This window comes from Saccopteryx bilineata, chromosome X, assembly GCF_036850765.1.
Source record: "Saccopteryx bilineata isolate mSacBil1 chromosome X, mSacBil1_pri_phased_curated, whole genome shotgun sequence".
Classification (NCBI taxonomy): Eukaryota; Metazoa; Chordata; class Mammalia; order Chiroptera; family Emballonuridae; genus Saccopteryx; species Saccopteryx bilineata.
Genome location: NC_089502.1, coordinates 91,307,403 through 91,335,262, shown reverse-complemented (window position 1 = coordinate 91,335,262; position 27,860 = coordinate 91,307,403). Strand labels below are relative to the sequence as shown.

At 38.0% G+C, this 27,860-nt stretch overlaps 2 protein-coding genes across 12 annotated transcripts in view; one reads left to right on the top strand and one right to left on the bottom strand.

Annotated features, from left to right (window-relative positions):
• Positions 1-27,860, top strand: part of CASK (calcium/calmodulin dependent serine protein kinase) — a 493,794-nt gene that overhangs the window by 232,251 nt on the left and 233,683 nt on the right. For all 10 annotated transcript variants that reach the window (XM_066250386.1, XM_066250384.1, XM_066250381.1 and 7 more), the window contains exon 5: positions 1,599-1,671. In XM_066250386.1, coding sequence (XP_066106483.1) covers positions 1,599-1,671 — 73 coding nt within the window. The remainder of the gene's footprint in view (positions 1-1,598; positions 1,672-27,860) is intronic.
• GPR82 (G protein-coupled receptor 82) lies at positions 14,196-19,299 on the bottom strand. 2 transcript variants are annotated; one of them, XM_066249739.1, is made up of 4 exons: positions 19,187-19,299; positions 18,627-18,751; positions 15,900-15,967; positions 14,196-15,765 (listed from the first exon to the last, which is right to left on the bottom strand). In XM_066249739.1, the coding sequence occupies exon 4, from the start codon at positions 15,729-15,731 to the stop codon at positions 14,721-14,723; it is 1,011 nt and encodes a 336-aa protein (XP_066105836.1). In that variant the 5' UTR covers positions 15,732-15,765; positions 15,900-15,967; positions 18,627-18,751; positions 19,187-19,299; the 3' UTR covers positions 14,196-14,720. The 2 variants fall into 2 exon arrangements, with proteins under 2 accessions (XP_066105836.1, XP_066105837.1); XM_066249740.1 differs by lacking the exons at positions 18,627-18,751; positions 19,187-19,299 and adding an exon at positions 17,559-17,669.

Below are 27,860 nucleotides of genomic sequence, written 5' to 3'. Positions count from 1 at the left end.
CTAGTTGGAAAAGGAAAATAAGAAAGGAATACTGATAATAAGAAAAAAAGACAGATATGAAGGGAATAAAATGCAGAAGAACAGATGAAAAAGACACTCAGAAAGAATAGTAAGATCGCTTGACCAGGTGGTGGCGCAGTGGATAAAGCGTTAGACTGGGATGCTGAGGACCCAGGTTTGAGACCCCGAGGTTGCCAGCTTGAGCGCGGGCTCATCTGGCTTTAGCAAAATAAAAAAATGCTCACCAGCTTAGACCCAAGGTCGCTGGCTCAAGCAAGGGGTTACTCGGTCTGCTGTAGGCCCGTGGTCAAGGCACATATGAGAAAGCAATCAATGAACAACTAAGTTGTTGCAAAGAAAAACTGATGATTGATGCTTCTCATCTCTCTCTGTTCTTGTCTGTCTGTCCCTAGCTATCCCTCTCTCTGACTCTCTCTCTCTCTCTGTCCCTGTAAAGAAAAAAAAAAAAAAGAATAGTAAGATCACAGAAGAACTTTAGAATGGAGGGAAGCAAACCAAAGTAAGTTCTGAAGGAATACTGAATAAACTACTCTTGCCACTTTTTAAGGGCTGTTCTTCAAAATGCTAACTCCTCCTAGACCCAGTGGGGAGCCTTAGCTGACCCCTGTTGGCCACGTGATGAGTCAAGCTTCCTAGGACTGAGGCCCAGTACAAACTCTGCTTTGTTCAAGTATGCCCCAGCTAAAACTTGTTTATGTTACAAAAAGAAATTGTAGTCATAAGGGGTTTCTCCCCTCCTGTTGAATGACTCTAAGAGCTAAATGGAAATAAGGCAGAGAGGCAGCTTCTGCTGTCAGGTAAAATGTTCCCAATCCTTTGGTCGGAATCCTTAGGAGACCTGATTTGGGGTGGTAAACACATAATATAATACATAGATGATGTATTATAGAATTGTACACCTGAAACCTGTATAATTTTATTAACTACTGTCATCCCATTAAATTCAACTTAAAAAAAATAAGTAAAAAAAGAAAATTCCTCTGAAGAAAAAAAAAAGCCTCAATATACCTCTAAGCACTGTTCACTTAATAGCAATGCAGGGTAACTACAGAGTATTAACTAAGTGTCGGAGAATAGTTTTTTTTAAGATTTTATTTATTGATTTTAGAGAGAGGGGGAGTGAGATTGTAGTTGCTTCATTTTAGTTGTTCATTGATTGCTTTTCGTATGTGCCTTGACCGGGCAAGCCCAGGGTTTCAAACCAGCGACCTCAGCGTTCCAGGTCAATGCTCTCTTCCCTGAGCCACCACAGGTCAGACAGAGTATCAGAGAATAGTTGGTGTTTGGGTTTTTTTTTTCATGTTTTAAGCTTGAATTTTTAGTTTAAAAAGCTATTTTACTTATGAACTATGTAAAGTTCTTTTGACTTAGATATCTCAAAAAATATAGAACACATTAAAGCTTATAACATAAACTTCTCATTTATTAAGCCTCAAATTCCACCAGTCTTGTCTACTCAAATGAACAGTGTCCATGGGCAGCAAACATGAAGGTGGGAGTTACAAACTAGAGACAACTATATATTGTTTGAAAAATAAGTTTTTTCACAGTTTTGTATTTATTTTGTTTTTCTACAGTCATTACATGAGACAGATACTGGAAGCTCTACGCTATTGTCATGATAATAACATAATTCATAGGGATGTGAAGGTAAGTCACTTTTATCATCAACTTTAATATTTGTAAAGAGAAACTGATTTACAATAATGAAAATAATTAGAATTTTTTTTAATATTCTTATTTAACTGCTTTATATTTATGGAGTTAAAGTACTAATTCTTTAAAGCAGCACTTTTCATCATTTCAAATTCTTTATTTTTGTTAAAATGTACGTGGATTCTAAAATTTTGTTATTACTCTTTTGCCATGGTGTGTGTGTGAAGAATAAAAAAGTCAACAAATAGGAAATAGTAAGCAGTATTCTGTGCTAAGTTAATTTGGGCAAGAAGGGAATGACCATTTGGTTTATATAGTAAAACATCATACACCTATGTTTTTGTAATGTTGCAATGTAGAATAGTCAACATTTTATTTTCTTTTGAAGATAGGGTTTTTTTTGTTTTTTTGTTTTTTTGTTTTGTATTTTTCTGAAGCTAGAAACGGGGAGAGACAGTCAGACAGACTCCCGCATGCGCCCAACAGGGATCCACCCGGCATGCCCACCAGGGGCGATGCTCTGCCCACCAGGGGGCGATGCTCTGCCCCTCCGGGGGGTCGCTCTGCCACGACCAGAGCCACTCTAGCACCTGGGGCAGAGGCCAAGGAGCCATCCCCAGCGCCCGGGCCATCTTTGCTCCAATGGAGCCTTGGCTGCGGGAGGGGAAGAGAGAGACAGAGAGGAAGGAGGGGGGTGGGGTGGAGAAGCAAATGGGCGCTTCTCCTTATGTGCCCTGGCCGGGAATCGAACCCGGGTCCCCTGCACGCCAGGCCGACGCTCTACCGCTGAGCCAACCTGCCAGGGCCGAAGATAGTTTTTTTTAATAGTCTAAAATAGCCTGACCAGTGGTGGCATGGTGTCAACCTGGGATGCTGAAGTCCCAGGTTTGAAACCCCTAAGGTCACTGGCTTGAGCATGGGCTCACCAGCTTGAGCATGGGTTCATCAACATGATTCCATGGTTGCTGATTTGAGCCCAAAGGTCACTATCCTGAAGCTCAAGGTCACTGGCTTAAGCAAGATGTCACTGGCTTGGCTTGAGCCCCCCAGTCAAGGCACATATGAGAAACAATCAATGAAAAACTTAAGTTTCACAACTACGAATTGATGCTTCTCATCTCTCTCCCTTCCTGTCTCTCTCTTTATCTCTCTCTCTCTCTATCTCTCACTCACTAAAAAAAGTTTGAAATAATAATTATAGATGTAATATGGTGTGCACCCTGCAGAATATGAATATTACCATTATTCAATCTTTCTGCCTGTTTGATCCCAGTAACAAGTTCATGAGAACTGTTAGGCTCTGGCTCTGAACAGTGTCAAACAGAACATGGAGACATGCAAGAAGGAGACCAGTAAGCCTTCTTCCTGATCTCCACCCCCTGCCAAATCCTTGAATCACTAAGAGCAGGGGTCCCCAAACTTTTTACACAGGGAGCCAGATCACTGTCCCTCAGACCGTTGGAGGGCCAGACTATAAAAAAAACTATGAACAAATCCCTATCTTATTTTAGGGATTTGCACATATCTGCACATATCTTATTTTAAAGTAAAAAACCAAAATGGGAACAAATACAATATTTAAAATAAAGAACAAGTAAATTTAAATCAACAAACTGACCAGTATTTCAATGGGAACTATGGGTCTACTTTTGGCTAATGAGATGGTCAATGTCCAGTTCCATATTTGTCACTGCTAGCCGTAACAAGTGATATGATGCACTTCCGGAGCCATGACGCATGTGTCCCGCGTCACCGGAAGTAGTACTATACGTGAGTGACGCCATGCTTTGCAGCGTCGCCACATACAGTACTCCAGGAGCACAGGATGCGGATCCTGTGCTCCTCTCACTGACCACCGATGAAAGAGGTGCCCCTTCCGGAACTGCGGTGATGGCCAGATAAATGGCCTCAGGGGGCCGCATGCAGCCCGTGAGCCATAGTTTGGGGACCCCTGACTAAGAGCCTCTGAGGTCTCTTTGGCCCCATTGTCCACTTGCAACACTAGTTTGTCACTGGCCTCTTTCTAACCCACAGCATCCACAGACGTGGCGCTCTCCTTTCCTCAACACATATTATCAAAGGTCTGGCTTCTTTAGTGTATTTTAATCGTTAAGGAAATCAAGAAGAGATAAAGTTTCTATAATGTTTGGGAAATTTTAACTGAAACTCTTGTGGTTAAAAGCTGAGGAAAAGCATGCCCTGGCCGGTTGGCTTAGTGGTAGAGTGTCGGCCTGGTGTGTGGAAGTCCTGGGTTTGATTCCTGGCCAGGGCACACAGGAGAAGCGCCCATCTGCTTCCCCACCCTTCCCCCTCTCCTTCCTCTCTGTCTCTTTCTTCCCCTCCTGTAGCCAAGGCTCCATTGGAGCAAAGTTGGCCTGAGAACTGAGGATGACTCCATGGCCTCTGCCTCAGGCACTAGAATGGCTCCAGCTGCAGTGGAGCAGTGCCCCAGATGGGCAGAGCATCACCCCCTGGTGGGCATGCCGGGTGGATCTTGGTTGGGCACATGCCGGCTTCTGTCTGACTGCCTTCCTGCTTCTAACTTCGGAAAAATGCAAAAAAAAAAAAAAAAAAAAAGCTGAGGAAAAGCATAAACAATTCGAAAACAATCTAGTGGAAAATTAACAATCATTAGAGAAATGGACAAAATATATATTAGTATAAAATTAGTTGTGAAATATCTTATTCATACTTTTCAAATGTGGTAATAGGAAGATGATACTGTTATTATCAATAGTCAATACTGAACAACAACCCATGGATACATAGTCCTTTTATTTAAACAGTATTTTTCAGTTATACAACGGGAATAAGAAGTGTGGGAAGAAGCCCTGGCCAGGTTGCTCAGTTGGTAGAGCACAGTCCCAATACACCAAGATTGCAGATTCCATCCCCAGTCAAGGCACATACAAGAATCAACCATTGAATGGATAAATAAGTAGAACAACAACAAGTTGATGTTTCTTTTTACTCACTATCTCTTTTCTCTCTTTTCCTCTCTCTAAAAGTAAATAAAATTTTAAAAAGAAATTAAATTATCAAAAAAGTATGGAAAGATAAAACGAGGGAAATTGTCAATGGTAGTAGCATGCATTTAGTTAATACAATTAAGTGCATATAAACAAAGTAAAATATATGACAGAAATGACCAATTGAAAACATAAATGAGTAGTATAGATTCTCAAGAGGCAATTTTATTTTGAATTCTGTTCTTGAAAGCTAGTTATATCAATATCAGATAATAAATAATGATTGACAATATACTCTACTATAATACTTTCAATAATACAGTCAGCTTTTGATTAGCCATGATATTTTTTCTTCTTTCTTTTTTTGTATTTAGTGAAAGGAGGGGAGACAGAGAGACAGACTTCCACATGCGCCCTGATTGGATCCTCTCCACAAACCCACTAGGGGGGTGATGCTCTGCCCATCTGGGGCGTTGCTCCATTGCTCAGCAGATGAGCTTTTCTTAGCACCTGAGCAAGAGGCCATGGAGCCATCCATCCTCAGCACCTGGGGCCAACTTTGCTCCAGTCGAGCCATTGCTGCAGGAGGGGAAGAGAGAGAGAGAGAGAGAGAGAGAGAGGCAAGAAGGAGAGGGGTGGAGAAGCAGATGGGTACTTCTCCTGTGTGCCCTGACTGAGAATCAAACCTGGGATATCCACATGCCAGGCCAATGCTCTACCACTGAGCCAACCAGCAGGGCCCCTAGCCATGATATTTGATGACAATCCAAATAAAATCCACACATTTCACCTTTTCATTTAATTTCTGATTGATTTATTCAAATATTTGGGTGCCTGCTTCATGCTGAATACTGTGCTTGGAATCCTAAAAATTTTATGGTCTTAGTAGGGGGAGATGAGGTAGTATATTTATTACTTACTGCTAAGGATCAACACAAACCAAAACTTAGTGACTTCAAACAACAACCATCATTTATTTGCTCACAGGTACACAGTTTGGACAGAGCTTGATGGGGCTTCCTCGATTCTGATTCACAAGTTGTTGGCTGGGATGCCAGGGCTAGTATGCACGAAAGCTTCACTCATTTTTCTGGCATCTCAGCTGAAGTGACTAGAAGAACTAGGAGTTGGTTAGGACCACTTCTCATTCATGCTCTCTCTCCCTCTGTATCTGTCTCTCCTTCTCTCTGTCTCTCTGTTTCCCTGTTTGAATCCCTCTCTTGTCTCTCTCTCTCCTTCCGTCCTTCCTTCCCTTCCTCCTTCCCTTCTTCCTTCCCTCCCTTCTTCTCTCCCTTCCTTCCCTCCCTCCTTTTCTCCCCTATTCTCTCTCCTTCTCTCTCTCTTTCTCTCTCCCCCTCTCTCTTTCTCTCCAAAGAGCAAAAATGGAAGTTGCCAGGCATCTTGAAGCCTCAGCCCCAAATTGGCACTATGTCATATCCTCTGCATTCTATTAGTCAGAAGGTCACAAGACTAGCCTGAATTCAAGTGGAGGAAAAATAAATTATACCTTTTTGTTGCAGGAGCAGCATATATGCACAGGATAGGAAAACTTGTTTGTGGTCATTTTCACAGGCAGGCAAAAGAAATAATTATGATCAAAGTATACAGTGGGAAATATTAAAAATCAAAGTCAGAGAAACTTAATGGAGGAGGTCACATTTGAGCCTGGTCTTGAGTCATGGGGTAGTTTCATGGAGACAAGAAGACATTTTCAGCAAAAGGAACACTGTGTGCAAAGGTTTAAGATTAACATTGTATTTTATTAAATTAGTTTAGTATATCTAAGGCACATGCCAAATAATTTTAAGGAAGCACCAAAAACATGCTCAGAAAGGAAAGAGTGAAGTAATTCTCAAACTACAAATTAGCAAGAAGAAACCACCAGAAAAGACACTGTCATTCAGTTGGCAAGTGGACTCAACACAGAGCACATATTAATGCCATTCTTTATATTTTGGTTCCAGAATGTATACATTTTGCATGAGTAAATGGAATACTCACATTTAGCTACTTGATAGTTTTGAATTTGAGTGTATTTTTCTTAAGACAGTCATCCAGAAAATATGTATTTTTTTTTAAAGATTTTATTTATTCATTATAGAGAGGAGAGAGAGAGAGAGAGAAGGGGGGAGGAGCAGGAAGCATCAACTCCCATATGTGCCTTGACCAGGCAAGCCCAGGGTATTGAACCGGCAACCTCAGTATTTCCAGGTTGATGCTTTATCCACTGCGCCACCACAGGTCAGGCTGGAAAATATGTATTGAGTGACTGTGTCAGACACTATTCTAGGAACCAGAGCTACATAGTGAACAAAACAAGACAAAAATCACTGTCCCCATGAGCTTACCTTCTAGTTCAGGCAGACAGACACTAATCAATAAGCATAAGTAAGTCAACTATATAGTAGTTTAGATGGTGAAAAGGACTACAGAAAATAAATAGAGCATCCAAAGGAACAGGGACTACGAGAGAAAGGAGTTGTATTTTATATAAGGTAATCAAAGCAGGCCACATTGAGAAGATGCCATTTGGGTAAGGACTCAAAGAAGAGAAGAGGGAATGGGCTAACTGACATGGAAGGAAAAGTGTTCTGGCTAAAAGGAAATACCAGTGCAAAGACACTAAGCCAGGAGCATAACTGCCAGTGGGGGTTAGAAGCACTGATCTTACCCAGCACAGTCAGAAATTCAGGTATAATTTGACTCTACGGTCAGCCCTTACACATCCATGGATTCAGCCCCCATAGATTGAAAACAGATTTTCCAGCTGTAGTTGAGAAACCCCATATGAGAAAGCGCTACTGTTTTTCCATCTGTGGTGGGTCGAATTCCTGGATACAAAACTCTGGGATACAGAAAAGCTGACTATATTTATTGAAAAAAAATCCACATGTAAGTAGACCTGTGCAGTTCAAACCTATGGTATTCATGGATCAAGTGTGCATTGCTTTGTTGGTAATACATTGAATAGGACCTCAAGGGTGGAAGCAAGGAAGCTGGAGCTGGACCAGAGTGGTGGCTATGAAGGTAGTAACAAAATAGATTCCAGATATATTTTGAGGGTTGTGTCAACAGAATTTGCTAATATAATTTTGGTAACTTTGTTAAACCAAAGTAGGTCTATTCAGGACCTTGTTATAGGGGTTTCTCAACATATGGTCATTATAAAACTTTAATAACAATACATTTCACATGGTTAATAATTTAAAATTTCACTTCACCCTGGCTGGCTGGCTCAGTGGTAGAGCATTGGCCCGGCGTGTGGAAGTCCCGGGTTCGATTCCTGGCCAGGGCACACAGGAGAAGCGCTCATCTGCTTCTCCACTCTTCCCCTTCTACTTTTTCTCTATCTCTCTCTTCCCCTCCTGCAGCCAAGGCTTCATTGGAGCAAAGTTGGCCGGGCGCTGAGGATGGCTCCACGGCCTGCACCTCAGGCACTAGAATGGCTCCTGTTGCAAGGAAGCAATGCCCCAGGTGGGCAGAGCATCGCCCCCTGGTGGGCATGCCCAGTGGATCCTGGTCGGGCGCCTGTGGGAGTCTGTCTCTCTGCCTCCCCACTTCTCACTTCAGAAAAATACAAAAAATAAAATAAAATTTCACTTCATGTGTTAATATTTATGCTAATAAAGCAGCCTATCTGCTTTTATTCACATTCAGATATATATATTCAATGACTTGAATGTATATCAATTTCATTTGTAGATTTTGGTTTTTGTAGTTAAAGTTTTTATCAAAGTTTTCTTTCCTTATACTTAGTAAAGAAATAGAAGAGCAATGTTTCATTCCTTTAGGAAAATTTAGATTATTTAATTATCTGTTATATCTAGCCAAAAATATTCTCAGTCTCTCCCTCTTTCTTTCTCCCTTTCTCTCTTTCCCTTTCTCTTCCCCCTTTCCCCAACCTCTTTCTCATATCCCCGGCATTGATCTGAAAGCATTAGGTTTCCCAAAGGTCCTAGCATTATATTAATTAATAATGTGTTTTTTTTCTTTACTCAGTAGGCAGTAGGCATTTCTTTTTGAAATCATAATTGAGTAAAAAAAAAATTTGTTATATCCAGTTAGATTTGAGTTTATGATGCCACATGACTTGTAGTGGAAATGGCTTGCTTTGGAAAAGCAGTTTTACATGAAATTGAGGGGGAAAAAAGGAGTTGTATAAGCCTTTGAAACTTGGGGAAGTGTGTTACGGTACAGAGTCTGCTGGAAGCCACCCTAGTGACACTTTGGACTTAAGTACCTTGTTGTAGGAGGCTGTCCTTTGTATTTTTGCCTCTGCTTAACCTCTGCACAGCAGATGCCAAGAGCAATTCCCCCAGTTATGACAGTAAAAATGCCTTCAAACATTGCCAAATATCCCCTGAGGTTCAAAATCACGCCTCACTAAGACCCCCTGTCATAATGTAATCTTTTTCACGCTTTGCCTCCCTAAAGGCATTCATTAACACATGCATGCAAATTCCTATTTTTTTCTGTCACTTTTCTCCCCTTTATTCTTCTTTTCCTTGTCAAAGGATGCGAAAAATTGATCTTTCAGTGTTTTTCTCTTTTCTTCCTCTCACCCCTAAATTAAAAGTACTTTATAAGAAATGGTACAGATCCTGAGCTGTGGTGACGCAGTGGATAAAAGTGTCGACCTGAAACGCTGAGGTCGCTGGTTTGAAACTCCAGGCTTGCCTGGTCAAGACACATATGGGAGTTGATACTTCCTGCTCCTCCCCTCTTCTCTCTCTCTCTTTCTCTCTCTCCTCTATAAAATGAATAAATGTATTTTAAAAATCTAAAAAAAAAAAAGAAATAGTACTCCTGGCTCCTTGCCTGCCTGTTGGCTCTTTTAAGCACTGAGTGTTGGTGGAGTAGTCTTATCTCACCTAACTCCTGGAAACAACCTCACAGTGCATCACCTGAGTGTGGGGAGACGATCAATCCTCACACCTTTCTGTAGCTCTGATGTACTGACACACATTTTAGTAACTAAAGTTGAAGTTCAGCAGCTTCTCTGCATGCAAACTACTACTCACAATCACTTCCTATTCTGAGGGAGGCCTGTGTCCAGGAGGTTTCAGGCTCAGTTTTTAATTCTCAGAACTGGGCAAAAACCCCAGTCACAGAGACAGACACAACCAGAAGCCTACACCCAGCATTTCTGTGTGCATTTCCTTTAAATGGTTTTCCTCATGAACCCAAGAACACGCCTGGCTGCTCTTTGGTCCCCTTCTGGTCTCAGTTCTCCTTTCACCTGCTTCAGGCCAGACTTTATCATAGACAGAAGTTCATCATATTATGCTGGTTGCCATGGCGTCGTGGATTTCTTACAGTGTTTCTTCCTCTATTGCTCTTAGTTGCTGACATTTCTTTTACATCCCTACAACAGCTTCCAAAAGTCCCCCATATTGTATAAAGAAATTGAAATTCTCATTAAAATGAGAATTTACTTATTTTGTTATTATCAGAAGCAACTGGTAATCTTTTGCATTACTTTTGGAAGGTTGTTGAGCATAATGTACATGTTCATCTTGAATGTGGGGTTTTAATAATTGCACTTCGGAAAACCTCATGAATTATAAGATTATCTTAAATTTACCTTGTATTTCTAACTGCTGTGCTTCTCTGCTTCCACCCCACCCTTCAAAAAAAATCAACTCCTCAATTTCAAAAAAAAAAAGAATGATTGATTCTTTTGCTTGTTACATGTGACTCCTTTCTCTGCTCTGCTTCTTCTGAGCCAGGGGCACCAAGCAGGTATGATATAGTCAAAGTGTGTTTTTCTGTCAGGTGTATAAACTTTCAGGCTCTAGTAACTCTTCCCTCTGATACCAATTCAGTTTGAATTTGGGGTCAGTCCAAGGAAGGTCCATGGCATGAGTCTGCACGATTGAAATATTTGGCATATGACCAGGTCCCTCTGGGCTCCCTTTGTGGTTTACTGGGCAAGGTTTCCTTTCAGCTTATCTTCCCACATTTGTTCATAACATCTCCCACTCTGCAGACTGCTGGGCCAGGGATAGGCTGTGCAAGTCCTTACCAAATCAGACCAGGATGGATATCCTGCTCTTCTACCTAGGGAGAAGGGGCCCACTTCTAGGTTGAATAGTCTATTCTTAAATTAGCTTATCTAGTCTTAATGGTTTGTATTCCTGATTAATTGTTTGAAAGCTTGCCTTAATGAGAGGCGCATCTATGGACAGGATAAGAGGGGAAATAAACATTTGTCATGACCTATTCTAAGATATAATTTTGTTGCCCTAAATCAAAATTTGGGGTTTCTGAAATTGTTTGACTATAACTCAAGCACATTAAAAACACTTTTTCTGCAACCTACACTTTAAAGTTAGGGAAATTTAAAATGTGATATTTCCTATAAAAGTTTTACTATGACATTAAATAGCCAGTTCTTAAGTTACACAAAAGATTCAACATAATTTACAATCACCTACCTGTTCAAGAAAGCTTCTGTGGTGTAAAGATAAACATGAGGAGTTTAATAAGCTCAGTACAGAGAATTAAGTGGGAGTTTTCTGTCTGAGCAACTTAAAGAAAATTTACATAACTCTATTTCTGCCTTTTTTAAATGTAGGCAACTCTGTTTTGGCAACATCTTTTATATTTTATTTAAAGTAGTTAGCAATGTAAAGTGGGTTTTTTAAATAATAATTTTTAGAAGATACATATATTTAAAATCCTAAGTGCAATGATATTTTAAACAATATAGCTTATGTTAAATGAAAACTATTGATGATAATCTCAGCTCCACTTTTCTTTCTTTTTTCCTTCCTTCCTTCCTTCCTTCCTTCCTTCCTTCCTTCCTTCCTTCCTTCCTTCCTTCCTTCCTTCCTTCCCTCCCTCCCTCCCTCCCTCCCTCCCTCCCTCTCTCCCTTCCCTTCCCTTTCCCTTTCCCTTTCCCTTTCCCTTTCCCTTTCCCTTTCCCTTTCCCTTTCCCTTTCCCTTTCCCTTTCCCTTTCCCTTCCCCTCCCCTCCCCTCCCCTCCCCTCCCCTTCTTCTTTCTCTCTTTCTTTCTTTCTTTCCTTTTTCTTTCTTAAGTGAGAGGTGAGATAGAGAGACAGATTCCCCCGCATGTGCCCCAGCTGGGTTCTACCTCACAATGGGGTTGATGCTCAGACCAACCGAGCTACTGGCTGTGAGAGGGGAAGAAAGAAAGGAGGGGAAAGTGAGGGGAAGAGAAGCAGATGGTTGCTTCTCCTGTATGCCCTGACTGGAGATCAAATCTAGGACTTCCACACACCAGCCTGATACTCTATCCACTGAGCCAACTGGCAAGAGCCCTTCTCAGCTCCTCCTAATCTGATGAGTTTTTGTTTTAAATCTTGTATAAGAATAAAACTACTGGTATGACTGTGGAAAAGCTGGATGTCTCAGGAACTCCCCTGGTCAACTTAGAGCTATTCTGTGATTCTCATGTCTATGAAGTTACTAGCTTGAACACCTCTGTTTGCAACCAGTACTTAGAGAGGCACCTGGAATTCCCAGGTCTGCCTTTGTCTCTGCAAATTAATCAGCCAGAAATCATATTGCTATTAAAAAGACTAGATGTACACTATAAATATTTGAAGCCAGCATGTGTTTTTTCAGACTTCTCTCTGAACATTTTCTTTTCTCAATTAAGCATTGAAGTAAAAAGGGAGAAAAAATATTTACTGTTTGTTTTCTATTCTTTTTAAATTACAGTCATGCAGATGTGTTGGGATAATCTCTAATGGTATTGATCAAATGGCTTTTGGGGAAACTGTATAGTGAATTGTTTCTGTATTTTTAATTCAGTAACAAAACATGCTAAGAGTTTAAAGGCTTGAAAATGCTATGTGAATTTACTTGAAACTTCTTTTGAAGCACTGAAGAAATTAACATGTAGAGAATAAATAAGTCTTTAAGCAGTCACTAAGTGACAGGTTATAATGAATGTTTTTTCAACTTCATTTTTATTCAGCTTTTTTTTGTTTTGTTCTTATCTGAGCAGAGAATGCCAGTACCATGGGAGTAGAAATTGAAAACACACGATAGCTCCAAAGGTGCTTATGATCTCTTTGGGAAGATAAAATACACATTTAAAAAAATAAGTATAATGTATACATTACAAAATATAGTTGCCATCATTTGTCTTACTGACAAGATTACATGGAAGAAAGAAATGAACATTAAGAAATGCTTACTTTTTTTTTTTTAATAAATTTTTATTAATGGTAATGGGATGACATTAATAAATCAGGGTACATATATTCAAAGAAAACATGTCTAGGTTATTTTGTCATCAAATTATGTTGCAAACCCCTCGCCCAAAGTCAGATTGTCCTCCGTCACCCTCTATCTAGTTCTCTGTGCCCCTCCCCCTCCCCCTAACTCTCTCCCTCCCTCCCTCCCATGTCCTCCCTCCCCCCCCCCACCCTTGGTAACCACCACACTCTTGTCCATGTCTCTTAGTCTCGTTTTTATGTTCCACCAATGTATGGAATCATGTAGTTCTTGTTTTTTTCTGATTTGCTTATTTCACTCCTTATAATGTTATCAAGATCCCACCATTTTGCTGTAAATGATCTGATGTCATCATTTCTTATGGCTGAGTAGTATTCCATAGTGTATATGTGCCACATCTTCTTTATCCAGTCTTCTATTGAAGGGCTTTTTGGTTGTTTCCATGTCTTGGCCACTGTGAACAGTGCTGCAATGAACATGGGGCTACATGTGTCTTCACGTATCAATGTTTCTGAGGTTTTGGGGTATATACCCAGTAGAGGGATTGCTGGGTCATAAGGTAGTTCTATTTGCAGTTTTTTGAGGAACCACCATACTTTCCTCCATAATGGTTGTACTACTTTACAGTCCCACCAACAGTGAATGAGGGTTCCTTTTTCTCCACAGCCTCTCCAACATTTGCTATTACCCGTCTTGTTGATAATAGCTAATCTAACAGGAGTGAGGTGGTATCTCATTGTAGTTTTGATTTGCAAGAAATGCTTACTTTTTAAATATTTACTTAGATGTTGGAGAAAATTTGGGCAACTTAACTATGCACTTTACTTTTTCATCAGTAAATTGACATACTTTAGTTGTGATATTTAAAATGATACATGTAAAGCATACAAGAAGAATGCCTGGCACATAGCAAGTGCTTAGTAAATGGTAGCTACTCAGAATTAGTAACATGATCTGATTTAATAATAGTACCTATCAATTATGTAGTAGTTTTCCATTCTACAAATGAAGAAATGAACACTTAACTAGGGTAAGTTGCCTTCAGTTGTCCAGCTAAATAAGATGTGGAGCTAGGATTGGACCAAGGGACTCCAGCTCCAGAGACCAGTCTCTCAACAGTGATGCTGTTATACTTGCCTTATCATTCATTTCAGAAAAAATCCATTGAATATATCTAAATGCCAATAACTGTTTGTCATTAGTAACAGCATTATTTATATTAATTTCAGAGGAAAACATACAAAATGTGCTAGAGATTGGCAAAAATGACACTGTATTAGCTTTTTATTTTGACAAAGCCTAATCCAAATGTTTAAGCATATTTATAAATAACATCTGTGTTAATAAATGCTAGAGTCAATAAATATTGCTTGTCCTAGTAATGTGAGCCAGATAATACCAAATAAATAATGACTTTATAAAACCTTGGATTCTTACACTGTCATTCATACATTTAGATAGGACTTAAGTGAGGAAATTTCATACTCACTTTTTTCTTTTATTCATTTTAAAAGTTACCAACAAAACACTATCCATGGATGGACCCCAGAAAACACAAAGGTCATACACCATTTGCTTCTTTATCCTACAGTCATGAAATACTGTGTTCTGAATAAAAACATCCACAGTTGAGTTTAAATAGAAAATGATCTGTGGTTTCACAGGCAGTAGGATCCTTTCAGAGAGCTTTTGCCTCTGAAAGCCTCTGTCAACTCAACCTTTGGTATAGTGGAACTGTAAAATGAGTTTTATGGTTATTTTTTTTTAACCAGTGGTTTTCTCAGTGCCTGTTATCAACCAAGCTATATGACCTGTTGATCATGTCATATGAACACTTTTCTATTGGTGGTGTTTTCCATTCGGAAGTCAACCATAGGGTCGTATATCTGTTGTATCAGATTTTGTGAAGAGATTATATAGTGTCTTCTTGAATGTTTTATCTAAGAGAAGGAATATAATGGGGTCTGTGCTACTTCTGGCTGATGCAAGACAGGTGAGGATATTTTTTATTTCAATTAAATAATTCAGTTGCTTACAGTTATTATTTTGTTGTAGAACGTAAAAAATGGGTTTAAAAATGCTGTATGGCAGGAAACAAACTAGTAGTAGAATCTGGATGACCAAAAGATGTTTTCTCACAGAACTATAAGTCAAATCTTTCTCCACAATGGATGTACAGGTCCTTATTTTTCTCAGATAGCTGGCAAAAGAGTAGTATGATGTTAGTACGACTAAAAATGAAAATCCAATGAATGCGGTTCCAATGAGGCCTGCAATCTGAGAAATCATAGCTCCTAGTTCCATCTTCCGGTTGTAGCACAGAATCTCTTCTCCTTCTGTAGCCTCGACAGCCGAGTAGTATATGATAACTGGAATAATTATGCCTAGTACAACTCCCCATATGTAAATACATAGTTTTTTAGCAAAGTTGGGCTGGCGGAATTTTTTCAGTAAACGGCCATAAAATATTTTCTCATAGCATGAAGTAGTCTCTGGTAGGGAATCCGTTTTCACTAAGGTAGCGTATCGGCTGATGGCAATCCAACTTAAGATTAAGAGGCTGACAAACATACTTACATGCATGGATAGAGTTCCCAGAAAATTGACCACCCTACATTGTGTTGATCGGTATTCCCATTGAAAACCTTTCAGGAAATAAATACCCATGAAAGGCATAGCACTGCACACAAGTAAGTTTGCCGTCACAAGATGTACTAGGTATATGTGAGTTGATGTTTTCTTACCTATTTTTGTCAAAAATACCCATTGAGAAAGAGAATTTCCAAAGAGACCAGTGATACAGAGGAAGATGTAAATGATTGGTAAGGCTATGGAAGAGGTCATGGATGGTTGAATACATGTTGAGTTGTTACTCATTTATATCAGTTTTTCTTGAATTTTGTCACAGGAGCTAGGACAGAATTGCAGATATTTAAAATTAAAATTATAGATGGTATTTAAGATGAATAGGTACTTAAAAAGCATTGGATAAAATAACAACATAAATGTACTGAATGGAAAAGGAAAATATAGATCCTTTCTCACCTTTTATGATCACAATTATCCAGTTGAAATAAAGGCAAAAAGCTGATTGTTGTGGAAAGTGGCTTTGTCTAAAAAACAAGATTTGATACAAACAGTAAAATGCCTGAGTTTTATACTAGAGGACTTTATTGTTCTTATATTAGATTGTAAAGAAATTTGTAAATAACAGTTGATTTTTTCCTAAAAAGTTAATTTAAAAAAGAAATTTAAGGCACATGCAAGCAATCCATACAAGCCAAATGTTGTAGAAGCATTTTGTGGCCATATTTTAGAGAGAAGGCTGATTTTTGATTATCACCTTAATTGTATATAAAAACTTTTCAAATGGTATCTTTTCTTGGCCAAGTTAAAGCACTTCTCCGTAGTCTAATACTATTAGAAAAAGATTTTCTCATATTTCAGAAGTAAACTTAATTCCACATAAATAACTACTCAGACAGGATCCTGAATTGAACAGAAGGAAAATGTATTGTAACCAAGGATAAAATCAAAATCCCAGGATCTTTCCCAGAAGTCATCAGTAATTTCTTATTTCAAATAGTTAATGCTAAACTATCATACTTAAATAAAAAGTTTACTTTAAAATTCTGTGTCAGCACTATAGTTGCTGTGCTTGTTGGTTAGAGCGCCCTCGTGTGTCTTTTTGTGTAATTGAGTATCTTGGTTTTTCAGAGAATATGATGTTTTTTAAAATCTCTTTTTTTCTAAATTTTTTATTCATTTTAGAGAGAAAGAGTGAGAGTGAGAGACAGAGAGAGATATAGAGAGAAAGGTGAGAGGAGCAGGAAGCATCAACTCCCATATGTGCCTTGACCAGACAAGTGCAGGGTTTCGAACTGGTGACCTCAGCGTTCCAGGTCGATGCTTTATCCACTGCACTACCACAGGTCAGGCCTAGATTCTATTTTAATCATAGAATAAAAGCATGTTTGCTTTTTGTTTTTGTTTTTTTAATTTTTATTTATTTATTCATTTTAGAGAGGAGGGGGGAGATAGAGAGAGAGATTGAGAGAGAGAGAGAGAGAGAGAGAGAGAGAGAAGGGGGAGGAGCAGGAAGCATCAACTCCCATATGTGCCTTGACCAGGCAAGCCCAGGGTTTTTTTTGAACCGGCAACCTCAGTGTTTCTAGGTTGACGCTTTATCCACTGCGCCACCACAGGTCAGGCGCTTTTTGCTTTTTTATGTGTCATTTTTAAATATTTTTTCAAAGGGTACACATGAAGGGTCGAAAAGTTACATACAAACTTCTTTGCATTCTTCTTTTTTTTTTTTTCATTTTCTCATTTCCTTCAAGTGGGAATAGTAAAAGTTTTTGGTTAAATAAGAATCACAGGTATTCATTCAGGTATTCTGAATGTACCACAGTTGTGTTTTTCACCATAACTTTCTAGTTACCACATTCTTCACTCTTTTATAATCTAGAGTTAGAGATTCTCAATCTTATTGTTATATCATATTGTCTCTTTTGATAAGCACAAATTTTTTTACCATACACTGCCTTCTGAAATTCTTCTATGCCCCCAACACCTCAGGGCTGTTTTACCCTAGTCCTCTTCAGACCCATGGTTATATTTTTACCTCTTAGATTACAGAAGTAGTATATTTGAAAAAAATCCATTTTACAATTTTGAAATGATTTTTTTAAAACAAATACCCACCTGAAGACTTGAAAGCTTGAGGGCTGTGCAATGTCTCAAGGTTTGAACACTGAGACCCTTAATGTCTAACAGCGTCTTTATCATTTGGGGGGGGAGGTTCTTGGCAGTTTCTTTTTCTTTGCAATTTTTATTTAGAAAATAATCCGTGTGCTTCACATTTAGTGTATCTGAATCCACTGCAGCCTGGCAAATTGCAATCTGGCTGCAGTTAGTGAATATCTGGTTGTAAATATATAAAACCTAAGCTGTAACAAATTGGCCAACTAGAAAGTAAAATAAGCCAGTTTTATTTCTTAAGGAGAATCTATCTGCTCAAAGTAATTTTTATTTTTCATAAGGAATGGAGTTTCCTTTTATGATGATATTAAAGAAAAACACTACCCCCACCCTTGTTTAGATAATACATTATATACTAAAATCTGTAAACATAATAGTGTTTTTGTATTAATAGGTAGTATTCCCTTTTTTTTAAGTAGACCATCTCATACAGCACCTGATATCTCATGTTACTTATTATCATTGCTTTGCTTTGCTGTTTCACACTAGCAAATACTTCAGAACAGAGGGGAGGTAAAAGGGACTTTCACAGAGTCTGGCATTATCAGACAGATGACATTGAGATGCTATAGAACTTCAGTTATAACAAATGACAATTAGTTTATGTCTTTATCTTCCTAAACATCAAACTTGTATGTACTGTGTACCTCTCCGTTAAACATACACTTTGGTAAACTACAGGATCAATATTTTCTGAAATTTGGAACATACTGTAAAGCTTAAGAAACCAAATAAAAAATCACGTTATATATACGGAATTGCTCTTCAGACACGTCTATAAGTCCGCATTCCCCTCAGGATAGTGTCTTTCTGGAGTGATGTGCACATTGTGTCTCTGCTCATTTGGCAAATGAAAAAAGTTCTACAACTCTACTTCAGTTATTAATGAATATCTAGAAATTAATACGCTGACTACTTATCTTGATCATCAGTTTTCAACATTTAAATATTTTATTTGTTAGACTTTTTACAGAGTTAACTTTTAAGCCGAAAGTAAAGGATTAGTCTTACCTGTACAAGTAGTTTATGCCAAACAAGGTTCTGTTGTTCAGGGCAGTGATGCTAAACTTCAGGCTTAAAATTCTCTGATCATCACTCTTCCAGTATCTTTCAGTTTTTGTCAATGTGAAGAGGTTCTTGTATGACACCAATGACAGTGGTAAGAAAAAAAGGAAATTAAAGAGTATTGTAGAAATTCAATGATTCAATGGTTATACATGTAACTTCCTCTTCTCCCCCAAAAAAGGTCATTTCTCTATTTCTGTGGTGGGAGGAAGTTGGTGGACTATATATATATATATATATATATATATATATATATATATATACTGTACTTCCATGTGATTATTTTATGACCCAGTTACATCTCAGTTAGCTTTATCATCATGCTTGATTGAAAGTCAAAGGTTAAATCTCCATGGCTAGCTAGTTTTACACAACACAGTGGTAGAGGGAACCACTTCGTATTGACTCAATAAAATATTGGTGCACGCTTGTCTGTAAAATCATCTGTGAATTTGCAATTCATCTTTATCAAAAATAAAGGGAAACAAAACTCAAAGTTTTCTTACCTGCAGAAGCTTGCTAGAATCAAAGATCATAGAGCTAGGATAGAGATTCATGATCACCTATGGGTTAAACCCTTTGTTTTAAGGATAAAGAAGTGAGGTTCAGCATAACGCGCTGTAAGCACAGACTGCAGCCAGGGGTTTGGGTCCCTGTGTCACTACTAAGAATAGCCCATTCTACTTTGATTCACCCTATGCTGCCTCCATTCAGATTCAGAGTTGGGTTGGAGTATTTCATAGTGGATTTGCGGAATCCTGGAAAGTGCTAGAATCTGAAGACCAAATATACCTTGAATGAAATCAGATAGTTATATTATTATATAAAGAATTGTGAAACCAATTTTATGTATAGAATTATTTAACCAGTCTGAACTAGAAACTAAATGAAAGCTAAGAGTGTATAGCTGAGAAGCCACACCTGCATCACACACTACCCTTTCTTGGGAAGTTAAACCAGTGGGAGTCTGAGAATGGGAACAGAAATCTGATTTCATCAAGTGTGAGTACTTTATTAATAAGTCTTCATTTAAAATTAGTAGAAGTACTTTGCCATTTCTCATCCCACAGTGCTTACCTTATTTCATTGTTAATTGCATAAATCTTCCCTAATTTTACTAATATTTCTCTCTAAACCAAAGTGAGAACCACCTTAGTGCCTGGATTTTGTTTGTTGCTATTCATATTTGCAATGCTTGCCATCATTTAATTAAAAACTGATTTATCCAGGGTTACATGGCCATTGATGGCAGAGTAATTTGACCTCTGCAATTTGTATCATTTTTACTTCAACAATTTTTCATGTTCCGGGAAGAAATTACTTAGAACAACAACAAAAAAAAAACCAGTTTGAAGTAATTTAGAGAAGATAGAATAGAAGACTGTTTGTAAGTGATTGAAAGATAACTTTGATATTACCTGTTTGAGGCTTAAGCACCTGTGGTCCGAAAAAATGATTGCCCTTGTTCTCCACAACTTTTCCTCCATTGTTTCTGAACTCAGTAAATGATACTACCACTTCTTTAGTTATTCACGCCAAAAACCTAGGAATTAGCTTTGATTCTGTTTCGTCCTTTACATGTCACATCCAGTCCCTGCTACTGCAGCTTCTACCACCACAACCACAGGTTAGCAGACATTTGGTCCTGTCCAAATCATCTAGAGACATTTGGTCCACAATAAATGCCCTTGAAATTTGGTCCTGTCCAGAATATCCATGGAAACATATGGTCCATGCCAAATGGTCCTTGAAATGTGGTCCTGTCAAAAACATTCACACTTAAGAAATGTCCCTGCATTCAAACAATCTGTAATGTTTATTTATACTTTTGGTTAATAGGAGAAATGCATTAAAAATACTGTCATGTTTTATTGGTCCAATACTTGTGTTGGGGCTGTATTGCCAATAATAACCCTTGTAGCCTCGGTAATGTAGCTGGTCATGGCGCACAGAGTTAGGTAGGTAGGTTGGTGTAGACCAAATGTTTCTTGAGTGTTTTGCACAAGACCAAATGTCATGCAAGGTCACCACCACCACCAGTATTAGCCACATTTAATGAAGGCTTATTATGTGTCAGACATCCTTATTTAATTTTCACAATACCCTGTGAAATAAATATCTTCATTTTAAAGGTCAGGAAAATGAACCCCGGCAAGGTCATATAAGTTGCCCAGGGTCACACAGCCATCTGTCTTCACAGCATGATAGCTGGTTCCTCCCAGAGCAAGTGATTCAAGAGGAGGCCATAAGCTGCAGTGCCTTTTATTTTTTTTTCATAGCCTCCGAAGTCAACACTGTCACTTTTGCAGTATTCTGTTGGTCACATAGAGCTAATCTGGGAGTGGTCAATATCAGAAATAGTTATTATTGGGAGCCATCTTGGAAGCTGGCTACCATAGATGTCAATCAACTCTTGAACCAAAGAAGAACTTGAAGTACTGCTTAAAATAATTATTGACAAGTAAGACAACTCATAATTCATCAGACAAGAATACATAAATATGTGTAATTTCTGCCATTTCTTCTTCTATTTTGATTTTTAGTGCTTTCTATTTTTATTAAATAATACAATCCATTTAAGAAATATTTATTGGAGTTCCTACGTTTCTTGTGGCATCTGGTGATCCCAGAGGAACTATATTGGCCACAGGCTAATTTAGGGTCTGGAAATTTGAAGCCAAGAATTCACATTAATAGGTAACATGTAGTACAGATTTTAAATGCTCTATGAGTTAGAAAAGGGAAAAAACAGTGCATCAAAGTGGTTCTGAAAGGACAAAGGAGCGAGAATAAAGAGAACTCATGGTGGGCAACAATTCTGTGCTGGAACTAGGCAGGGCATATAAGAACCCTAGCAATAGGTGGTGGCGATCCCACTTTACATGTGAGGAAATTGAGTCTCAAAGAAGTTAAATAGCCTCCCCAAGGTGATACAACGAAAGCACTTGCATTTTTTTTTCCAACTTCACCCTCTGCCTTTGAAAGCAGAAATTACCAGTTTTTCTTGAGTCAATAAGAGTACCTTATGATACTTATGGTAAGTGAACTAGGGCCAAGTTTTGAGTTATTTTTATTTCATTCAGACAAGGTTTACTGTTCTAGGCTCTCAAGTAACAGAATTGACTACAGAAGAAATCAAGTCCAATTTTTTTTAAACTTTGAAAACTTTGGACTTCATTAAGCTAATTTTTATCCCATCTATATCAGTATAAATTCTTTATGATTCAGGTGATTTTGAGTTCCCTTACTGAAATATAAGGAAATTTTTATTTATATTTATCTAAGACACTGGGAAAAATTGCAATTGGTGGAAAACCATAAATGTCAGAGAATACTAGATTAACAGACAAAATTTCCAAGAATTGCAAGTTCTCTATAAAAGTGGTCCCTTTGACTTCTCACATTCAGGACACCAGTAGTTTTCTTTTTTCTCATACATCTTTCCCATCCACCTCTTCTCCAAAGTTCTGCTTTTGTTATCCAAGTCCAAATGCTCTTGACTAACATTTCTAATTACTTCCAGTATTATCTGCCAAACACTGATCTGTCTCCTAAGTGTTGTGCTCTGATTCTCATGATTTACTTCATGAGGTGTTAGAGTAGTTCCCCAAAGTGTAAGTCCTGCTTTATGCTAAGTTTCTTGCTTTTGAGATATTTGTGTATGAGCTATGTTTTTTACTCTGATCAAGAATTTATTTGCAGTGGAGCAGTAATAAAGGTTCAAAGGGTAGACATGGGGCCATTTATTTGGACAATCTGTGGTGAGCTGTATATAGCAGGGGTGCATGAGAGCTTTCCTGACACACATGGATTATTGGGGTTAAGATAAGAGTCTCTTATTAACTTCCTTCAGAGCCAGAGCCCAGAGGACACAGAACAGCTCAGTTATTCCTGAACCTTTGTGCTTCAACTAAATAGTGGTTTTAGGCTGTGCAAGCTAGTGTCTAAACTGGCTGCAATTGGTCTTATCAGTACTCTCTCTGACCAGACTGGATCAGGGCATTGGAAAGCTAGTGTAAAAGAAGAGGAGACACGCCTTATGTAGCACACATTAGAGTATCACATGTGAAAGATAATTATTTCTCCAAAAGGGTGGGGAGGGCAGTTGAAGCCTTTCTTTGTCCAGTTCAATGCACACCCAAGCCAGTGGTTGCCTTTAGGAGTGAAGCATGACCTGTTACTAAAAGCTGTGGTTTGTTCAAGGCTAACTGAGCCCCCTGCTTTCTTCAGGATGTGGTGTCTGGCCACAGCCCTGTCTCTAGTTGCAGTGTTCTCAGGCCCTCAACCACCTGCTACGAGCAGGTATAATCATGGCCACCCCACCCTTAATCAGGTGGGATTAATATGCTTCAAAGAGCTGGGTTTCAGCAAACCATGGGAACATTTTCTTCAAAAACTATTAAAAAACAACAGAAGTTATAATCCAAAGGTTGGGAATTTATGATAGTACAAAAAAAATGATTAGCTTTGTAAGAAAGGTCTAATGACAAAACTTCAATGGGCCTACTAATCAGCGTTTCACTGTACTTCAACTTTGGCTTTCAACTTTTCATATAGGCTTGAATGCACGGGATAGACACTGTCTTCTAGAAATACTCACCACAGAAACACTCTATCATGTCAGTGGTAGTCATAAGATTTGGAATGACCACAGAAGTGGCAGTTGGAAAGCAGACAGAAAATTAGCAGGCTTAGGGAAGAGAAGAAATATTTTTCAATTGAATATATTGGGGTAAAACTGGTCAGTATAATAATTTGGGTTTCAGGTGCCCAATTTTACAACACATCTCTGAACTCCATAGTGTGTGTTCACCTCCCCCCCCCCCCGAATCAAGTCTACAGGAGAAGATACTTTGACATTGGATTAAATGAGTCAAAAAATACTTTTTTTGAGGACAGGCCAATTTTTAATTTTACTGTCTTTGAGTCAGTCAACTATGGATAATATTATAACTTCAGGGCCTATGATTCTCTTTTCTTTCTTTTTTTTTACATGTTCTTTGAAAAGCCAAAAGTTGGTAAAGCCATCTGAAAATGAATCATTTGACAATAGAATTCTAAAAATAATTTAGGCCATCATATCACCACAGGTACAAACCATCAACACCGGGGTAGTCAACCTTTTTATATCAACCACCCACTTTTGTGTCTCTGTTAGTAATAAAATTTTCTAACCACCAACCCGTTCCATAGTAATGGTGATTTATAAAGTAGGGAAGTAACTTTACTTTATAAAATTTATAAAGCAGAGTTACAGCAAGTTAAAGCATATAATAATAATTACTTACCAAGTACTTTATGTCGGATTTTCGCTAAGTTTGGCAGAATAACTCTTTCTGAAACAACTTACTATAGTTAAATCTATCTTTTTATTTATACTTTGTTTGCTCTGCTACCGCCCACCATGAAAGCTGGAACACCCACTAGTGGGCGGTACAGACCACCTTGACTACCACTGCTCTACACCTATACACTGAAAAACAACCACTTGAATTGCAGGGAAGTTCAGAGAATTTTTTTTATATAAATAAACTTTTATTAATGTTAATGCAGTGACATCAATAAATCAGGATACATATATTCAAAGAAAACATGTCCAAGTTATTTTGTCATTCAATTATGTTGCATACCCATCACCCAAAGTCAGATTGTCCTCCGTTACCCTCTATCTAGTTTTCTTTGTGCCCCTCCCCCTCCCCCTGCCCCACTCCCTCCTTCCCTCCAGCGCCCCCTCCCCCCACCCCTGGTAACCACCACACTCTTGTCCATGTCTCTTAGTCTCGTTTTTATGTCCCATCAATGTATGGAATCATGTAGTTCTTGTTTTTTTCTGATTTATTTATTTCACTACATAAAATATTATCAAGATCCCACCATTTTGTTGTAAATGATCCAATGTCACCATTTCTTATGGCTGAGTAGTATTCCATAGTATATATGAGCCACATCTTCTTTATCCAGTCTTCTATTGAAGGGCTTTTTGGTTGTTTCCATGTCTTGGCCACTGTGAACAATGCTGCAATGAACATGGGGCTGCATGTGTCTTTACGTATCAATGTTTCTGAGTTTGGGGGGTATATACCCAGTAGAGGGATTGCTGGGTCATAAGGTAGTTCTACTTCAGTTTTTTGAGGAACCACCATACTTTCTTCCATAATGGTTGTACTACTTTACATTCCCATCAACAGTGAATGAGGGTTCCTTTTTCTCCACAGCCTCTCCAACATTTGCTATTACCTGTCTTGTTGATAATGGCTAATCTAACAGGTGTGAGGTGGTTTCTCATTGTAGTTTTGATTTGCATTTCTCTAATAACTAATGAAGATGAGCATCTTATCATAAAACTGTTGGCCATTTGTATTTCTTCCTGGGAGAAGTGTCTGCTCATGTCCTCTTCCCACTTTTTATTGAATTGTTTGTTTGTTTGTTGTTGAGTTTTATGAGTTCTTTGTATATTTTGGATATTAGGCCCTTATCTGAGCTGTTTGAAAATATCATTTCCCATTTAGTTGGCTGTCTGTTTATTTTGTTGTCAGTTTCTCTTACTAAGCAAAAACATTTTAGTCTGATGTAGTCCCATTCATTTATCTTTGCCTTCACTTCTCTTGCCTTTGGAGTCAAATTCATAAAATGCTCTTTGTAACCCAGGTCCATGAGTTTAGTACCTATGTCTTCTTCTATGTACTTTATTGTTTCAGGTCTTATATTTAGGTCTTTGATCCATTTTGAATTAATTTTAGTACAAGGGGACAAACTGTAGTCGAGTTTCATTCTCTTGCATGTGGCTTTCCAGTTTTCCCAGCACTATTTGTTAAAGAGGTTTTCTTTTCTCCATTGTGTGTTGTTGGCCCCTTTATCGAAAATTATTTGACCATATGTATGTGGTTTTATTTCTGGACTTTCTATTCTGTTCCATTGGTCTGAGTGTCTATTTTTCTGCCAATACCATGCTGTTTTGATTGTCATGGCCCTATAATATAGTTTGAAGTCAGTCATTGTAATGCCCCCAGCTTCATTCTTTTTCCTTAGGATTGCTTTGGCTATTCAGGGGTTTTTATAGTTCCATATATATCTGATGATTTTTTGTTCCATTTCTTTAAAAAATGTCATAGGAATTTTGATGGGAATTGCATTACATTTATACATTGCTTTGGGTAATATGGCCATTTTGATTATATTTATTCTTCCTATCCAAGAACAAGGAATATTTTTCCATCTCATTTTATCTTTTTCAATTTCCATTAACAGTGCTTTGTAGTTTTTGTTATATAGGTCCTTTATATTCTTTGTTGTGTTTATTCCCAGGTATTTTATTTTTTTTGTTGCAATTGTGAAGGGGATTATTTTTTTTGAGTTCGTTTTCTAATACTTCATTGTTGGCATATAGAAAGGCTATGGATTTTGTATGTTAATTTTGTATTCTGCGACCTTACTATATTGGTTTATTGTTTCTAGTAATCTTTTTGTGGCTTCTTTGGGGTTTTCGATGTATACGATCATATCATCTGCAAAAAGTGATACCTTTACTTCTTCTTTTCCAATATGGATGCCTTTTATTTCTTTCTCTTCTCTGATTGCTCTGGCCAGAACTTCTAGCACCACGTTAAGTAAGAGTGGAGAGAGTGGACAACCCTGTCTTGTTCCTGATTTAAGGTGAAAAGTTCTCAGTTTTATGCCATTTAATAGGATATTGGCTGATGGTTTATCATATATGGCCTTTATCATGTTGAGATATTTTCCTTCTATACCCATTTTGTTGAGAGTCTTAAACATAAAATTGTGTTGTATTTTATCAAAAGCCTTTTCTGCATCTATTGATGAGATCATGTGGTTTTTGTTCTTTGTTTTGTTGATATGGTGTTTTACGTTAACCGTTTGATGTATGTTGAACCATCCTTGAGATTCTAGGATGAATCCCACTTGATCATGATGTATTATTTTTTAATATGTTGTTGTATTCGATTTGCCAGTATTTTGTTTAGTATTTTAGGATCTGTATTCATTAGAGATATTGGTCTGTGGTTTTCTTTTTTTGTGCCGTCCTTGCCAGGTTTCGGTATGAGAGTTATGTTGGCCTCATAAAATGTGTTTGGAAGTATTGCTTCGTCTTCAGTTTCTTGGAAGACTTTGAGTAGAATAGGAACCAAGTCTTCTTTGAATGTTTGATATAATTAACTAGTATAACCGTCTGGGCCTGACTTTTATTTTGAGGGAGGTTTTTAATAGTTTTTTTTATTTCCTCCCTGCCAATTGGTCTGTTTAGGCTTTCTGCTTCTTCATGACTCAGTCTAGAAAGGTTGTATTTGTTCTAGGAATTTATCCATTTCTTCTAGATTATTAAATTTGGTGGCATATACTTTTTCGTCGTATTCTACAATAATTCTTTGTATATCTATGATGTCTGTGGTTATTTCTCCTCTTTCATTTTGGATTTTGTTTATATGAGTTCTTCTGTTTTTTCCTTGGTGAGTCTTGCTAAGGGTTTGTCCATTTTGTTGATTTTTTCAAAGAACCAGCTCCTTGTTTTATTTATTTTTTCTATAGTTTTTCTGTTCTCTATTTCATTTATTTCTGCTCTGATTTTTATTATCTCCTTTCTTCGGCTGGTTTTGGGTTGTCTTTGTTCTTCTTTTTCTAGTTCCTTAAGGTGTGAAGTTAAGTGGTTCACTTTGGCTCTCTCTTGTTTGTTCGTATAGGCCTGAAGTGATATGAACTTCCCTCTTATTACTGCTTTTTCAGCATCCCAGAGATTCTGATATGTCGTATTGTCATTTTTATTTGTGTGTATATATTTTTTTATCTCTGCACTTATTTCGTGTTTGACCCATTTATTTTTTAAAAGTATATTGTTTAGTTTCCACATTTTTGTGGGGTTTTTCACTCTTTTTTGCAGTTGAATTCTAGTTTCAAGGCTTTATGATCAGAAAATATGCTTGGTACATTTCAATTTTTCTGAATTTGCTGATGTTATTCTTTGTGGTCCAATATATGGTCAATTCTTGAGAATGTTCTATGTACACTAGAGAAAAATGTATACTCTGTCGCTTTGGGATGAAGTGTCCTGTAGATGTCTATCATATCTAGGTGCTCTAGTGTTTTGTTTAAGGCCACTATATCTTTATTGATTCTCTGTTTGGATGACGTATCTAGAGCCGTCAGCGGTGTATCGAAGTCTCCAAG

Bases quoted from the DNA above. Each gene is read 5' to 3' on its own strand.
- GPR82 (XM_066249739.1), bottom strand. From the start codon at position 15,731: ATGAGTAACAACTCAACATGTATTCAACCATCCATGACCTCTTCCATA.